Source organism: Dermacentor andersoni, chromosome 2, assembly GCF_023375885.2.
Source record: "Dermacentor andersoni chromosome 2, qqDerAnde1_hic_scaffold, whole genome shotgun sequence".
NCBI lineage: Eukaryota > Metazoa > Arthropoda > Arachnida > Ixodida > Ixodidae > Dermacentor > Dermacentor andersoni.
In genome coordinates this window covers 144,496,689-144,515,567 of record NC_092815.1, presented here as the reverse complement: position 1 = coordinate 144,515,567, position 18,879 = coordinate 144,496,689, and the positions used below count along the sequence as shown (strand labels likewise).

The 18,879-nt window shown below is 47.4% G+C and overlaps 1 protein-coding gene across 2 annotated transcripts in view; it reads right to left on the bottom strand.

Annotated features, from left to right (window-relative positions):
• Nucleotides 1-10,740: 10,740 nt before the first annotated feature.
• LOC129387302 (kelch repeat-containing protein kel-10-like) overlaps nt 10,741-18,879 on the bottom strand; it is a 32,809-nt gene continuing 24,670 nt past the window's right edge. For both annotated transcript variants that reach the window (XM_055076186.1, XM_055076187.1), the window contains one exon: nt 10,741-12,485. In XM_055076186.1, coding sequence (XP_054932161.1) covers nt 12,466-12,485 — 20 coding nt within the window. In that variant the 3' untranslated portion in view covers nt 10,741-12,465. The remainder of the gene's footprint in view (nt 12,486-18,879) is intronic.

Genomic DNA, 18,879 nt, shown 5'->3' with positions numbered 1-18,879 from the left:
GTAATCTGTCTCGCTATCCTGTCCTTTCATTAAAACACTGCGCTCGCTACTTTACTGTCAGAAATGCTATGTCACGCTGATAAATGCGCATGCCGTTCATTACCTGCAAGTAGCGGGCTCGCAGTGCGCGGTAGCTGACTAGCTATCAATTAACATTAACATAAATTAACAGTGCTACATAAATTGACGTTATGTTCATGGATTTTTCAAAAGCATCTGACAAATTTACTCACAAAACACTACTCTATAAATTGCATGATGTTTTAAAAAATAATCTGCTAACTGAACGGACCGCTGCGCGCCTATAACCCACAGAAAACCGTTTGTTTGCTTTCGTAATAGCCTATCTGCATCAGTAACGATAGATTCTGGAGTATCCCACGGCTCGGTGTTGTAAGCCATGGTGTATTGTAAGCCAAGCGAGCTGGCGATCGCTGGGAAACGGTACATAGGCCTAGCTCGTAGGCCATCGAATTTACTACCGCGCAGGAATTTACTACCACAGCTGGTAGTAAAGCCTCTATATTCGTCAACACAACCAACGTCTGCAAATTTATGTTGCTCATAGCTGACAATACAATTAGCCTTCCTGACGCAGTTGGTGGCGATGAGAAAACGCGTTAGCCAGGTGAGCCACTTCGCAGAGACAATTGCAGCGGCGGCTGCGCTGACCGCTCGCGAGTCAAAATAACGCCAACGATTTATAACATGCACACTTTCAACGTCACGTTATGAGTTGTTTTGTGTCAGAAACAAATTTTAGCCGATCCTAGTGTAGCCGTCATCGGCGAAATGGGCAAGCGTCACGACCAGTGAGAAAAAAAAGACACCTAGACGATCGGAGCGGCGAGAAACTATACTCGCAGGCCCCGCACCGACGGCAGTGCGAACTCGTAACGTACCGTTTTCTCGGTGGCTTACATTCCTTTCTTCACGTCGATGTCGCGAGGTGCTGGGTTTTGCGGTTGGCTGCGCGGACATACTTTAAAATTGAGTTTAAATATGTTCAAAGCTGTGTTCGCCGTTAATATTTTGCAGAAGATGTGCGTGTGCCCACATAAATTGATCTCACACGTTAACTCGACTTCGAAATTTTGTTTCAGTACTCCTTTAAAATCGCGGAAACGGGTGACTGCTCGGCGCAGATTCCGGGCAGCAAACACGAGCGCTGAATTCGAAGTGCGTTGAGTTCCTCGACTTTATGGCACGAAAGGGGGAGCACGAAAGTTTTTGCTGAAAAGAAAGGCAATAAAACATAAAGTAAACTTAGGCTCTGCGGATGGAGAATGGGCGCTAGGATTCAATGCCCAAATTAACAGCGCGGTACACACACAGTTGCACATACCCATCGACACAAAGTGAAATCTAAGAGGGTCATGGAAGCGTGGCAGGTGCCTAGTTTCACGTGCCCAGTAATCCAAGTTGATTTGAACGAGGCTCATTGAACGGCGGCACGTAAGTTGTAGCACACGCTCAGTAACATAAGTTGGCGGAAATACGGTACATAGGCAATGTCAGATAACCGTGATCCAAGTTGGCCCGACGATTGCCTTCGAATCCGGTTCCGTGATGTCACACAGCTGAGGGATGCTGTGAACCACTACACCATGGACTATCCAGTGATCCCTATCGGCTGGAAAGCGGTCGAGACACAGACAAACAGGCAGCCGTACATACAGACAGCACGTGGAAAGTGCTTGAAGTGCCTTAAAAATGCTAATCACAGAGAAGTTATAATCGCATTGAAACAGGAACACGTTGTGTCCGACCCTTCCACGTCTCCAATCACTGTGCAGGCGCAACTTTACAGGTTGTCCTGCAAAGCTCAAAGATCATTTCTACTACTGCATTCACGTTGTCGCAATCTACGATGCAATGACGCCAACGATAGGCACATATACCCCCACGGACTATGATGTGATAACCAGCTTCGTGACAAGATGCGATGAACGCTTCTTCCTTCGAATATGGGAGGTGGCGGGTTCAAGCACCTTGCGGTGTATATTGTGAAACCACTACCGGTGAAACCGTGATAACGTGCAGCTGTACTTGGCGTCTCTGAGTGGAGCGCGCAATTAGCCGCACGGCGAACTAGCCCTAGAGGTAGTTGATTATAGTGGAGGCTGTTCGACACGGTGTCACTTTGATTCCGGCTGCGGAGTCGAATCTCGGCAGATCAACGTGCGTGGCATTAATATGGGCAGGAGAGACTTGGGGTGGGAAAAGGTGTTAAGGGTTTGGTGCCGCGCAAACTAAAAACGTCTCTGTTGAGGGAAAACACGTAACAACAAAATAATTTGGCTCGCTGGTTCTTCCAAGCCCCGCCAGCGACACACAGGCCAAGTTTGTATGCTAACATTTCAAACGCAGCCTGTTGTGGTGGTTCAGCAAATGAAGAACTGCACCCTGTTCTTTTAATGCGGTATGTGGGGAGCTTACAAGTGGTATGTATGCATGTGTGCACGCTTGTTACTTTGTTTTGTGCACTTCGGAGGCCACGGGCCGGTTTGGCGGGGGCAGCCTTTGTGTTAGATGGCAACAGTTGCTATAGGGAAACGCGATAGAGTAGTCCCGCTGCCAGTACGCGCCCCATTCATAACTCGTTCCGGCGATGGCAATGCGTTTTGTCGCTAAAGTAATTCGATATAAACGCAGTACCATCAACCGTGATCACAGGATGGGTTGTACCGCTTTTTTTTAAGGAGCGATCATTAAGTGGCTCATGAGGCGGATAATCTGGCGTTGGCGTCAGTCACCACCGCGGCAGTCGCCACCGACTGCCGCGGCAACGCTGCGCTAGGCCACCGTAGCTAGGCCTATAGCTACTTCAACGTTCGCAACCAAGCTTCTTGCTGTTCGATGCCGTGCTTTTCATTAAAGCAGTTCGTCGCTGTTAGCAATCGCGCCGATTCCGTCTTTGTAATCCTCCCCAATGGCTTCGAAGCTCGGAAAGCACGACGCGTTTAAATAATGCCGGTTTCTGAAAGTCAGCTTCTGCTTAATGCAGTATTGTTGCGGTGAAGCGTACGCGAAACATTATTGCGGTGAAGCATACCAAAAGTGGAAGGGGCCATCATCACGGGACACAATATGTATTCCTTAATTAGACATCCGTGCACTCGCTGTCCTGTCACAGTGCGAGCACCGATAAACCTAATAAGTGTACTGACAGGCCTTCAGAACTTTTTCGAACGTGTCTGTGGCGATTTCAGCCCTTGGGGGTTGTAAAAGGCATAGATTCGTTTTTTCGGACGTTCTCGCGGCCCCTAGGGAGTACGAAAATCGGATGTTACGAATCAACTATACGAATAAATTTAACATTGAAATAATTCAATTCGCGACTCGATTATCTATTACTTTGTTTTTGCATATTAAACGAAATATTCGGCTGAGGCCGATGCATTGCACGTAGCTTAACCGGGGCACTCAGTTGGTTTCGGGACAGAAACGTCCGGGACAGAAACAGTTACGTGGCTGAACCACAATCTGATTATGAGGCATGCCTGTCTTGGTACAAGGGTCGCCCGGGTAAACTCTAATCGAAACAATTCTTATACCCGACGCCGACAAAGGGAACGGCGACGAAAGCAGCACCTCTTTGCGATGATATAGGGCCGATTAGCCACTGGAAGGCACGGAGATCGCATCGTATACGTGTTCATGCAGGCGGATTCATGCGTTTGCACATGCAGTTCTAAACTTTCTGTCAATCTGCAAACCATGCGCGATTGCAGTAGCTGCCGGCTTCGACAGTTGTCAAAAACACGTGTGCATGATCTCGGAACTGATTGCCGGTTAGCCACTCATACGAACATATTAGCGGCAAGTTTTCCGTGATGGCTTGTGGAAAGCTTGCCTGTCAAATCGGCTAACAGCCAATTTTCTCCATGGCACACTGCCTTGGCCTAGTTGGGTCTAGCCGGTAGTGTTTCGAATGGTCAGTCAGGTATAGGTGGGAAAATTACGGTTTTACGCCGAATCGACTGGTACCTATTCGCGGAGGCCACACGACACACGGGAGGCAACAATCTGCCTCACTACGAAAGCGGGTGAGCGACATACCGTACAGAGGTACTCATCTTGGCACTGTTAATAGACGCATAGTCTTGTCGAGCTTCTAGTATTGTGTTTAGGCGTACGAATACACATTTTGTCTAGTGTGGTAAAGTAAATCAAAGCACATTGGTCATTTGGAATGCACATAAGATATTTGCCATCACTTTTTGTCTTGTACATGCCTAACGGCATAAATCGTTCTAGCAGATTTGTAATTTTATGCTGCCGTTGGCCTAGTGTCTTGCGTCAGTCCTCACTCACTGACTGCACAGTAATAACAAGCTTTGCCACATGGATACAGATTACTGTTGCACTACTCTAAACGCGCCAAAAAGACAAATTCTTGTGCTCCAAAACTGCTCCAAAATGCCAGTGTAGCTACGCCTAAACTGCTCCAGAATTAAATTTTTCCTGCTCCATAAGTTGCTCCAAATTCTAGACTGGCTGGACCACCACCGTACCTGTGATCCAAGTTAGCCAGCCGATTGCTTTTGAATCCCATTCCCTCATATCACACAGCAGCGGGATCCTGTGTACCAATAGACCACAGACTACCCAGTGATCCAAACTTGCAAGCATACCGCTGTACGCCTCATGCGACTACTGGTGTTGCACCCGCTGTTCTTCGTCATGGACGCCTACCTCGAACCAGACTTGACATTGTGCTATTGCCTGACAAATGTTTCAGCACGGACCCTATAAAGGCACTACAGCAGTTGCAAGAGCGCATCAATGACAAAGAAATAAAGTCGATGAGCAACATCGATGAAAAACGCGGTGCCAAGGAACCCAACTTCGTCGTTGGTGATTACTTGCGGGTTAAATTACCTGCAGTTCATTCGTGGGAAGCTATCTGCGCAGTCTTCTGCGCCAAAGAAAATTATTGAAAAGCGTGGACCTGCTTCTAACCTCTTGGAAGATGGGCGTGTGTGGAATGCTTCCAAACTAGCGGCCGTTCACCGTGAAGCTATCTGCAAAATGTAATTCGGTACCTCTGCAGTCATGAACTGGTCACCGGCATCCGATTATTCAGCTATTGCGGCTGTAAATCATCCGTCACAACCTGACACATCAAGCGTAGATAAATATGAAAATGCACCTGTGATCCCTTAACCAGCTGCTGCAGGGCGCACGCAGTAAGCTTCATTTAATTTGCCAGGATGTGAAGCGCGCGTGAAAAGCGCCCGTAACAAGAGAACACCGAAGAAGCTGCAGGACTATGTTAGGCAGTAATAGACAACCGTGTCTTTTTTTCCAAGAGTGGATATGCTACATAAGGCGTCGCTGCCTACTACAGCGCCATTAGAAGGCGCGTGTTTGGAGCCGCCTGGAAAGAAGAAAGAGAGGATGGAATAAATGATCGAGAGAGGGCTCCATTGATATCGTACTGAGTACTATACACGATATAACAAGAACAAGAACCACACTTAAATAACACGAGGTTTCGGTCTCTCCCGGCAAATCTCCCTATGATTAAAGAGCGCTAAGCCGATGCTAAAGGTTTGGAGAAGCTGCGAGCTAAAAAGGACGCGCGTGCGAGAGGAGACGTCTCGACACCAGGCGCCTTTTTCACTAGTTGGCATTGGTTCGCGTTTTTTACCCGAAGCCATGCTTCATTGTATTGTGTCCGCGCCTGCCAATCACCGACAAAAAAAAAATCCGGTTCTGGTTCCTTTACAGTGCGGCGGCTAGATGGCCTGCGGCCCTCCGCTACTACGCGATAGCGCAAAGTGCTGAACTACTGGCGATTCAGGCGCCCCTTCGTCCAGACAGTCAGCAGCAGAGCAGCCGAACGCGGCACTATACATTTATCAAGCGTGAGAAGTACCAGCGCGAGAGCGAGGGTGCAGAGAAGTTTGACGTCACTCGGGCTACTCTCGTCGTGTGCGAGCGAAGCGCGATAGCAGCGCCGTGGTGCCGCCCCGCAGCCGCTCCGGCCGCCTTAGCCGTGGTCCATTTTAATCTGCCCGTGACTGCACACGAACCCGGCCCTGTCAATGTGCGTGCTCCATGAGTATCCGGACGTCGTTGCGCCTTCATTGTGCTACGCTTCCCTCTTACCGGTAGAGAAAGCTGACAAAGATATGTTACTCCTCATTGTCAACTGTCTATGTCCGTTTTTCTGTGCGAAGTCTCACTCTGCAACTTCAGTAACTTGCCCAGATTTCCATTCCGCCCTCAGTGCTTTTTCTTTGTCACGTTCTACAAATGTACTAACAGATTAAAAATTACTGTGCGTGTTCGTGTATTATCGCAGTAATCGCCCACGGGAAAACCGCACGAACAACCTTCATGTGTAGGCATGATACCCTTTCTTTTTTCATCTGGAAAGCATGAGCATTGCATTTAGGACAATTGCAGATTTTTGCAGTTCGCGTTTATTATACAAAGGAGTGCACAGTAGGCATGACTTAGTGCCTTAAGTGACGTAAGTTTACTGCTAAGCATTGCATTCGGGGTGAAAGAAAAGTCGTCTTGTTGGCTTATTTTACCTCGTCTTCGATTGAGGAATAGGCCTTTCTGCGAATGTTTATGTGCTGCTGCAAAAGCTGACTATCTTCTTTTCTCCCTTGCCACCGCTACTCTAGTTGTGGCCAAATGCAAAATAATGTGATAATGTATTTCACTTTTTAGTAGAATTTTATTTTTGTTCTGCCACGTCTTTTTCATTTTGTTCAGTAGTAATGAACATGTCACGCATTCCATATACTTTTGTGCAGGTTTGTAAGTAAGCTCTTGCTTTTTTTCGGTATAGCTGTCAATCAAACAAGCTTAGCATTTTATTCTATTATTTAGGTATTTTGCGTGTCATTGTTTTTGCCATTACCAGTGAATTTTCCCTTTCTTTAGTTGTCATGACTATGTCATACACGTCGTCCAGTTATGTGCAATATCTCGGTGAGTATCAGAAGCTCTTCTTATTTGGTCTTTAGGGCATTGTATAAAAAATATTTTTTATGTGTGTACATAAAACGGCCTTGCATTTTCTTGAGCTGTATATGTTTTTTGTTATTTCACTGTCTGTTAACTTTTGTGTTGTTTGGTAATCATGTACATGTCATCTATTTTTCACCTTTGTTTACTTTCTGAGCGTGTATCATACCAAGTTATGCGAAAATATTTGTTTTCGGAAACGGAAGTCAATAAAACGAGGCCGAAGAACTGTTTTATTGGAAGTGGAATTTATGTATGTTCTAGCATATGCTGGCATACTCAAATTATGGACAAGACTGCGTGCCTGCGTGTGTGCTAACGCATAAAGAACCCACGGCGCACCACGCGCCAGTTCACAAACAATGCCTGGGGTAGCGCACGCACGCGATAAAAAAAATACACGACGCCGACAGGCAAAAAGAAAGCAAAAGTAAAGGCGCGTGGGGCATGGGGAAGGGTGGAGAGGGAGTGGGTCATCATAATGAAGAAAGGAAAAACAAAGCGCTAGGGTGAGGAGGTGCCACGCGACTGCTGTTTCTGTTGCCATAACAACGTAAACAATCGTGTGCGCCGCCATTTTGCCAATGTATCGCCCTCATGCTAGGGCCGTAACTGAAGGGGACTTTGGCGCTAGCGTCGAAAGAGCGTCTGCTCAAAAGCAGCCAATGGCAGCCATGCGGAGATTCACCCCTGGGGCTCAGTCTCGTCATGGATGGCGCGCCGGCTGGGCCATCAGTGCGTCCGCTTCAGCGCAGGCCTCAGATGCTAGACGGCAGACTTCGAAACCTCAAGTAAATGCAAAGTTGTCTGCGGAAACACCGGAGCAAAGGGAGGCCAGATAAGCACGTTATAGAGAATCTTACCAAGCGAGGAAGCATGCCAAGATCGAAGCTACTGCAACCGCCGCCGTCGTTGACCGACTCGAAAACAAGGACACGAAACCATGGATTCAAGCAACGGCATCCACAAGGAACATTTGACGAACCAGAACTTTCGGCTCGCGGTAAGCTCGACTGCGACGGCCAGGTTTCACCGCGACTTCACGGACAACCCGTTCGGCAGCGTAACGTGTGTGAAAGACTGGCCTAACTTTAATGAAGTACTGTGTATAGTTATTGCAAAACCAAGCCAAACAGACCTTTCACTCGTGATAACTAGGTTTACAAGAGTTAAACCTCAGCCAATTTTTTTTCCAGCTATTAAAGCTAGTCTTCTCAAAAGCTGGTTATCCTATTCCAGGCCTTCAATCCTTTCCCTGGGAAAATGAAACGCATTCGTGACAAAGGGCTGTGTCGCTGTCGTATGATAACCACGCGAATTTTTCAAACCAATCCTGCTGGCAGCACCTGTTACTTTTGTTTCTAGGAAATGTGTAGCTTTGAGAAGGAAGCAAGCGAAGGCCGGATGGAACCGACTCGTCCTCATTCGGTTTGCTCCACGGTAAACTCTAGCCCACAAGCAAGTGGGTGCTGCCTGCCTTGCGAAAGTCCACGCTTCCGATTTGGTCAAGTGACCCCGACGTCGAAGGCGTCTCTACGAAGAGGCAAAATTAGGCTTTTTTTACTTTGGCCTGTGTGTTCATCTTGGCAGATCTGTAATGGTTCGATGCGCATACTGAGAGGCTACGTTCCCTTTAAAGTTGTGAGGCGCACATTATAGCCTCAAAAGGGAACACAATTGGCCCGCAGAACATTCTGTGGACGATGGCGATGACAGGATGCAATTGGACTGTAGTCATTGCAAGGTGTATGTACACATGGCAGCGAAGTTGTCATAGAAGCCCTTACATTCTGCAATGGCGGTTTGTGGAGGCACGCCAGCGACATCTGCATTTCGCGTGGCCAACTGCTCGGTATCAAAAAATCAACGCTTGCCGTTCGAGGCTAGTTGCGCCAAGTCATCTACTGCGCCAGCTTACATCACATCGCACATACAAAGCACACATCGGTACAAATGAAGCGTAAGTTAGAATATTAGCCACAACATCGCGTAACAATGTAACCTGAATAAGCCCATCTGTATTTATAGGCCTCATTCTACAAAGGCACGCATTACACGGGTGAGCCTTGACAGCATGAATTCATAGCAATGGGTTCACCCAGATTTTGAACGAAGCTCCATATGGATAAGGCTTTAGTACCAACACACATCTGTTATTTCGATGTTAAGATAAAATCAACATCACACTGAGATAATTCAGAAAAACCACACTTCCATTTTAACACAGCGCGCGTGCCACCTGCAGTTTGTTTTCTGGTACTGAACACATAGCTAAAGCATATTTAGTGAAAAGGTAGTTAAAAATGAAGTTACTAATCATAGCTTATTAGGTTAGCGCCATATATACTGTCAGTGTCTTTTATGGTTGCGCATAAGAGTTTTGACAACATTACGGCGTTAAATACGGTCATACAGTCTCGGCATCTCCCAGTGCACATCGCTACGCGCATAGTTCAGAAAGCCTGCACAGTTTAGTACTCGTAATTGTACGTGGATGGAAGAAACCAGCCCGTGACCTCAGATTATTCTATTTTAATGGCATTGTCCATACCTTTTCAAGTGTTTCCATTGGTGACGTATCGGATGCATAATTTTCATCAACTGGTCTTTTGTATTTAGTCGCGCTTCAATAGCACCACCATAATTGATGTCGCTACTCATTGGTTTGGAACTGCATTTCAGCCTCGCCTTCGCGACCATGTGACCTTGGTCCTTGTCCGTCGGCGATATCTATTGCAGTCGCAAGTTCAGCCAGAGTTGCGCGAAAGGCAGGAGACAAGTTGCCTCCAGTGGCTGTTACTTAAAACACAGTTTTATTCGTATGTCCCTCCTCCCTCACCAGGGACCTTCATTCCTGCCTTTTAATACTAAAAAAGAATTCATTGAGTCATTCGACAAGCCTTAGCGTCACAGCATGTTTCTTCCGTAATATGGCTGTTTTGCTCTGACTGAGACTTGGGACAAACGCATAAGCGTTTCACACACGGTTCTTTCACATAAGCGTTTTCGTTCTGGCAGAAAAAAAACTGCCCATTGTGTGTTGAGAAGCCGGCATCGTGCCGCACATACGACTCGCGTGTGCCACGATCCCTTCGAATCTGAGGCGAAGCAGCGCGGATTCATGCGCTATAAAGCCTGACAGGGCTTTGTATAATTTACTGCCAGCCTCAACCATGTAAGGTCCTTTCCGGCTTTCCAGCCCCTTCTCTCAGATCATGCTGGTGGGTGAAATGGTTAAAAGCGATGACTGGTCTTGCCTCAGGCATGTCGGGGACCAAATTTGACGAAGACCGAATTCGGCGCCGCCAGCCCGGCCAAATCGCCTTCGCACACACCGCGTCGTGCAATCTATGCTGCCATAAAAATATAACGCTCAACAGCAAAAAATTGTCAGGTGTTAATATGAAGGCAATGAATTTTTGTTAACCAATCATCGTTACTTAATTTACAGGCAGCCTCAACCGTGTAAATATGATTGGTTAGCAAAAGTTCATAGTCTTCATGAGCGTTTGCCTAATATTACCACCGAACAAGTTTGTCCTGTTGCGCGTTATTTTTTTTTATCGAAGTAAAAATAGCACGATGCGGAGTGTGCGAAGGTGACATGTCCGGGAAGGCGGCGCCAAATTTCGTCCGTGCCAAATTTGGTCACCGACATGCCTGAGGGAAAACCAAACATCCCTATTCGGCCAATACACCCGCCAGCATCATCTGAAACAAGGGGCACATAACGCAAAAGACACGGGGAGGGATGATATGGTGACCAACATTTTGTTTATTCGACATGCCGGCAACAAACAGTCAAGGAGGAGCAGAGATGAAAGACAGACGAAGGTGGGGAGCTGAGCCCCGTAAAAGAAAAAACTACGGAGCGGCACGAGCCCCCATGAACCCCTCCCCTCCTGCCGGTTTCAGAGTCCCTGCTAACAATTCCTATCATATCAGACGGCGTAGGGCCATTGTATGCAACTTATTTTGAATAGCGAATAAAAAGACGACCGACACAGTCAGTATCAAGTACGATACATATAGTGTTACTTATCTCTAAAGAAAAAATTGGTTGCGGCTTAGCTCAGCTAACCCTGGATATGAAAAGCGAAAGCTTGCTTTATCCTGGTTAAGTTCTCATTTTACTTGGTTAACCTTTGACTTAGCTGTAATTATTATACTTAGGTATACAATCATCGTTAAGACAGGTTTGAAGGCTGTGCCTAGGCTGTTGGCTAGAGACGACTGATTAGGCTTGGGTAGACACGCATCGTTCGACGGTGCGACGCCTGTTGGGTCACAGGGAAAGCGCAAGTGCTAGGCATGCAAAGAGACACCATGAACAGGCGCAGCGTCAAAGCACAAACGGACAGGGCGCGAACGTGATCGATACATTGACCTTGACGGTTCGACGCCTGTTGCATTCGGGACCCTCTCCAGTGAAGCAGCTCGCCAGGCGACATCCGCGGGGTGGCCACACGCCGCGTGACGACGACGGCTCAAAGCCTCCCGCTTCCGCGCAACGCTCAGAGAATACCGGCCTCGCTCTCATTCATGGCACAGCTCGCACTGACTAGGCGAGCGCGGTGCTCCTTTCAGCCAGGCGCGCGGCGTCACGTGGTCAAGCGGCGACCCAGGTAAAGATAGCGCATGAGCCAAGCCGGTAATGGCGGCGGAGCTCGGCGCGGCGAGTCACGTGATGCGTTGCCAAGGCGACGGCGCAGGTGCGGCGAAATGAAAGTCAAATTGTTGGCGACGGCGAAACTCGGCTCGACACAGTTGGCGCTCTTTGGCCAAACCTGGCCCTTGCGCCATAAAACACCACACATCATCATCATCATCATCATCATCGTCACAGTTAGTAAAGTTTCCAAATAAAGATATGCGATTATGCAAGGCTCCACATATGCATTGAATTGCCTCTTGGCGATCGCGCCTTCAATTCGCCTTCATGCCGTTATCGAAGTCACTGATTTTAGGAATTTAGAGGAAAGCAAGAATAACATGTTCCAACCCTATGCAGAATCGGCAGGCCGAAATACCAGCGTCCTCCACCAACCTTCGTCATTTCCTGTGGCAAGCGAACTCTGTCGTATTTTCTTAATGCGGCGGATGGTTCGGAAACACTTCGCCACTCCCATGCCGAAAGCACTTGACATACTTGCTGTTACTTGCGGACGTACATGTCACAGTCGTCCTTTCTTCAGCAGCGTATGCGATAACAGCACGCCTGATATTTGTACGTTTTCACCACACAGATGGCTTTCTGTGAAAAAAACAACACATATTGGAATTGGTCGACGCCTTCTATTTACAGCTACGTCGGCACAATTTCAGCCAAGCCCTTTCTTCGCGAGGTCTCTGTTGTCTTTGTTCGCGAGGACGCAAAGAATTTTTCAAATGTTAAATTACATAAGCTTCAAAAGTTTCACCGCACGCAACAGACAGATGGGTGATGAAGCGCATGTCCACTCTGCGTTGCTTGTGTCATGAAAGCTCGAGAGTTCCTGCAAATAAACGCACACCAGAACTAAATCAGAATATACATGGGAAGAAAAACCATGCTGTGGGAACTTCAAGTGATTAATACTACTCATTATCATTCAGCGTACTGCTAAACCTAGTTGGGCTGGAGCAATTCTCGGTTACGCTAAAATTAGTTTGCAGAGCAAAAAAAAAAGATTCGCAGTTTAGCCTCGAAGGTGAAGCATCGATTGTGGTAGCAATTAACTAGACAGCTATACGAAGTAAGAATAGTAGTTTTATCGGTCGTATAAACTTGGAAACATTTGGTGACGAGGTGAATTAACAAGCATGATTCAACGCGCACAAGAAAACATGAACACATCACAATCGACGAGCGCGGGCACTCGCCCTCAAAACATTGGTGCGAGCAAGCGCGGAGGCAGCGGCGGGCGAAGTTACCTTCATGCGGTTTATCGGCTTCAACGCAAGAGAGGGGAGAACATAGCGCGCACAAAGGTATGAACCATCTGCAGATCCCTTTCAATGTACGGCGTCGCTACGGCCGCGCAAAGTACGCATGTGGCGGAATGGAAGCGCCCTCCCTCCGTGCTGCCTCCCCACTTTCGTCCACATATGCCGCGCGAGATAGAGCCGCGATCGTTGGTTCCCCTTGAGCCCGGTCGCGAAATACGCAGTTGCTGCTGGGGCACAACGCCATCCCCCGCCCTCCTTCCCTCCCCCTCTCCTACCATCCCACCACAGCCTTCCGCAAGACGGAACACAGCGCGTTGGCTCTCCGCTTTCCTCCTTCGCGCGCGCCAGATTGAGCAGCGATAGTCGGCTTCCCTCGCGTGCTTTCACTCGTACATACAGCGCGTGACGCGCGGCGACGGTCATTGTGCTTGGACTTTATATGGGGCATCACGGTGACGGCGACAAAAATTCGCCTGGAGTGTCCATATAATTGCTATCACCATAAAACAAAGTTGAAATCTGCAAATACGAAGAAAGAAAGCCCCGTGTGCCTAGTGAGTACGCCTAACACGATTAGGCGAAAAGGAGTTATGAGCCTCCGACTCATCTATAGATACCAGCACATGATTTTCAGAAGCTGTCGTATTGTTTCAGCATTAGAATACAATTATATTGAAAAAGTTTGAAGTGCTACTGCCATATTTTCCACACTTCATTTTTTGCATTAATTGAAGGGCATATACATGAAAACCCTAGCAACATACAACTCTCGGATTGCGCTAAATATACAGTATTAGCTTTCCTACAGCCATTTTCCTTTTTGTGTCCCCTGAAGCTGGAGGACGAGAAGGCAGGGGTTGGGCGTGACTGTGTCGAGACAAGACGCAGCGTAGAAGGCAACTGAGCGAGCATCGAATCGTTGCGATGTCCTACTCGCAGGTGACCCTGTTGTCAGTCACGAGGTCACCGCACAGTCACCTACTGGGACAAAAAATGCTTGTAGAAAATCTGTTAAATTATTTCGGGCAATTTGAAGCTTCTCAGTATCCTTTCTAGGATTTCGAAGTCCCGGCCCTTCATATGAAGGCATAAAAAAGAAGAACATTGGGGCATAAATCATGAAAGATCATTCTGAAGTCAACGACAGCTTTCTTGTGCAATCTGCGGCATGCAATCCTCTAATGATAATCACCAAACTTTACGAGCAAATCGACGGGCACACGAACCGGTCACCTTGCTGTCAGCCACAACATCGGATGATACAAAGATGCACTATATACTGTTGTAATCACTGCACCCCAGCTGAAGCTTCATCGCGACCCTCACTATGACTAGTATACCAGCTGCAACTTTTTTGCAGTGGCTACCCATAAAGGAGCCCGGCTCGACGTTGAGGTGCCTGTTCCGGAGCGGGTGCTATTGACGGCTATATAACCCTTGTGTAACATCCTGTGCACATACATTCCGAGAGATTGGCCAACAAGGGGCACAAGCCAAATGTGACATATGCAGTACCGAAAGCGTCTGTTAGGGCGCCGTTCCCGGCAGCAGATACTCGGTGACCCAAGTGGTCTACTTCGTAGGACAGTACGTTGTCTATACCGGCGCATGCGCAGTGGCACATGTTCTTTGCTCGGCAACACCGCAGCCAGCACATACCGAGTGTCCCAAACTAGTAGATAACATAGGTCAGTGGTGTATCTGCCACTGTTTATAGAAGATCGTCGATTGAAATGGGCGAAGCAACTAAACCATTGCATAGCTTTAAAATAGTGAAAACGTATCACGTCAGTACTGTGTTGACCCCGTACGCTCCCTGCGGAAAATATACCTTTCAGGAATTGGATCCGCTTGCAAATTAGAAAAGAAACAATCTACGTCAAGTGTGCTAATACAGTTTAGAGTGGCATGGGGAAATTTCTGTAGCTGTTGTGGCAGCCACATAGACTTTATTGTTTTAGCCCAATCGGAATAAGGCACACATAGTTCTAAAATCTCGGAGAAACTTTCTCATACTTTTGTTTTGACTCACTTAACGAAACAAATCATGTGGGGTTATTGCAAGCAGCTTGCAAATAAATTAAAGTACACCGCAGAAAATTTGAAAGTGTGTACTTCGTAATAGAAAAGTACACTACAGCACAGAATAGAACAATGGGCGGTTCCTTTTTTTTTCTTCCCACAGATGGTGCCAACTCTATGACTGTATTGTCTAGAGCACAGTGATGCATGTGCATGAAACAGATAACCTGAAAAGAATAAGCAAAATATAGCGCATAAATTTTCATGTGTCACTGCAGTCGCTCTACAACCCGATATCACTGAATATCAGCACATATCTACAACGTGCCCAAAGTTATGGTGAGTTTAGCGATCTTTAATGAATCGGTATGTAATGAATGTAGCCTCGAACAGTGAGGATGAAAGGTATTTCTGTCTTCTATGCAGGGTATTTTTTAGATCATACATATTTTTTTATAAACTGCCTATGAGGGTAGCAAAGGTGGCTTTTATGCAGAGGATTTCTTAGGCGAGACGGCCATACTGAGGCGCTAATAACGTGACCTTCCGAAAAATAATTACCAATGTTTCAAGTAACATTTTTATTAGCACTTTTGGGGCAGTTGCTTATATGGCACACTTGGAGGAAGTGACACTTTAACACCCACATTTTTTTTATTCTTCAAAATTGCACCTAATCGGAAATATTCATCATCAAAATTTAAAGCTCAATGAGGCAATATCGAAACCGAGCACCCCTGGAGCACAGGAAAGGCAGTCCCGCTATCGTATTAAATGGAAACGCGCATGAAAAAAAAAACACGATACGTTTGAAACTGGACGTCGAAGCTAATCGGGGAATACACGGATATGATACGTTTTGTCTGGGCCAACTTCTGCCGCGACGGGCCTTACCACAATTTGCCCATACGTGTCATCATTCCAACGTCGTCGAGCACTGCATCACGGCGCGTTTGCGTCTAACGTAGGAGCTGAGAGCGCTCAGTTTCCGTATTGCCTGGATTGAGCGTTGAAATTTGATGTTAAGTATCTTGAATAAGCTGCGATTTTAAATAAAAAAAATAAAAAGGAGCGCATTAAAATGTAACTGCCTCCAAGTTTGCCATATATATATCTACCCTGAAAATTCCGATGCCAATTAACAAAATCCAGGTAATTAGCTTTTTGAAGCTCATGTCATTCACAAGAAAACATAAGGCCGATCAGCATGAAGTTTCTGCAAATGTTAATAGTTCATTTCCCGAGGCGCAATTCCACGTTTACACAAAGGCGCGATACCTCGCTCGATGTCTTTAGTGTCCTGTACTGCCCCTTTTCACTATAAATTCACCCAGTTCGCACAACCTCAGTGTTGCAATCAAGATATAAACTAAGCGCGTGACCTTCCCCCGAAACGCACCCGCGCGCGCGCGCGCACACACACGCACACACACACGCACACGCACACGCACACGCACGCACGCACACACACACACGCGCACGCGCACGCGCACGCGCGCACACACGCGCACACACGCGCGCACGCACGCACGCACGCGCACACACGCGCACACACGCGCACACACGCGCACGCACACGCGCACGCACGCGCGCACACACGCGCGCGCACACACGCGCGCACTCACGCACGCACGCGCGCACTCACGCACGCACGCGCACACACGCGCACACACGCGCACACACGCGCACGCACACGCGCACACACGCGCGCACACGCGCGCACACACGCGCGCACACGCGCGCACACACACGCGCGCGCACACGCACACGCGCGCACACGCGCGCACACACGCACACGCAGGCACACACGCACACGCAGGCACACACACACAGGCACGCACGCACGCACACACACCTGTTCACCTTGACTCATCACTGTGTCGAGACAGGAAGAGGGCAATATAGCTTTAACGGAAAACGCGGGTAACTGATATTCTAGTGCCTAACAGAGTTGAGTTGTCTTGATAAAAGCGTAAAAATGAGCGATTTATTAAAGCACAGACCGGTCGCCATAAGAACGGATCCGCAGTCTGAGACGGTAAATTAGATATTACGATGAAATTACGACTCTTGTATAGTGGTACAGTTGTGATGGAGTTGGCCGACACAAATACGAGATATCGGTCGCTGGAAGAGCCGTTCGAGCAGTAGAGGACATACATAAAAAGGCTGGCGATGAGGACGATAATGATGACAATAAAAATAGATACGATTATGATGTGCATCATGATATTAATACATCAGTTAAATCACTAATATTTTGGCTGCTTTCTCTTTTGGAAAACTATCTTCGGATACAGATGTACAATCCCAATGCAGAATGGAGGTGACGTACATGCCACATAACTTATGCTTCTGCGTAAGCACCAGTAACAGGAAAACTTGAAATATGGCCCCTTATCTCCGCTACAACGAAAGCGACGCCCATAAGTCCTGTATGCAGTATGTGTCTAGACAAAGATCGCCTATAGTGCTCAGAGCGCTGAAAGGGCACGGACCGACCCGAAAGCTCGGGCCCAGCCCCGCGCGCCCGCAGCCAGGCCGGGCAGTCCGAAGCGTTTTTCGGCGGACCCGAGCTTGAAGCCGTGGGCGTGCGGCCGTGGGCCTCACGCCTAAGTTCCGACCTAAGTCGGACCTTCGAGTACACGCGCATGTTATGGATTGTATGGTCCATGGCATCCTGTGCCAAGCTGAAGTGACATGTGCAAAAAACGTATATATATATCCCTATGCTAAATGACCTCGTTGGACCAAACCCTACGATCATTTGCCGCAAGTGCATGCGCACTAGTGGAAGGATAACACTACAGACGATGGGCCTGATCACTGGCGTTCCCATGAGAGAAACAAAGCTTCCGGTATTTTATTGCTGATGCACTGTAGCTAATTAGATCTCGAGAAGGTGAGGCTGACACATACGGTACAATTTGTAAGTGGCAAACGTAATTTTATTTTACCTTGGTAGGTATTTCAAGATAGGAACCTACTTGAAGCCGGAAAGCCTGGACAGACTGCTCTTTTGCACAAGAACATATAGATTTTAGCCTTCTGCTGCCATTCGCAGAGTCCTATTCTGGTGGCATCGTTTCCGGGCGCAGTATTTTTACGTCACTGAGTGTTATTTTAGGCATATTTTCTATCTTTTATTTTTGATAAAGAAAGGGAGGAACCTTTTATCTGGGATAGCCTGAAATGTGGAGCGTGACCGCTTCATTATATAATTTATTTTGTACGTTGAGATTGCATGTCGTGTCGAAGTCAGAATATCGACTATTTACATTTCATCAGCTTTTGCTTGCTGCTCGCAATACACAACTTTAGGCTTTTTTTATCGTCTGTGAGAAATCATTTACCAAGAGCGTGTTTTAAGAATTTGTAACCAATATTGTTTCCCAACGTCAAGTGTAGACAAGCGCATTAAAGATAATGCCCTGGGTTTGATTCTATCCTCTTCTTCATGTTACCTGTAGGCTTCGTTTTAGAAACTGTTTGCTATGTTTTATTGTCGCCATATTTTTATTGTAATGAGTTTTCATGTACCACATAAGCAACATTTCATTTATATTCTGGCGCATTACGTGCCAAAACCACCATATGATAACGAGGCACGCCATATTGCGGACCGGATGATTTTTCTGCCACCAGGAGTTTTTTAAGGTGCACCTAAATCTAAGTACATGGGTGTTTTTGCATTTGGCCCCCATTGAAATGCGGCCGCCGTGGCCGGTGATCGAACCCGCCTCTTAGAGCTTAGCAGCGCAGCAGCTTAACCCCTGAACTACCAGCATGGGTAAAGCAACATTTCAGTGCATGTACACACCGTATTTTCCGTCTGATCGCCCGCTATAAAGGGCAAGTCCCCAATAATATTAATCATCATCAACAAATTCCCTCCAGCGTGCTAGGGCTGGGCCTGATCATGCGCACGCGTGCCTTGGC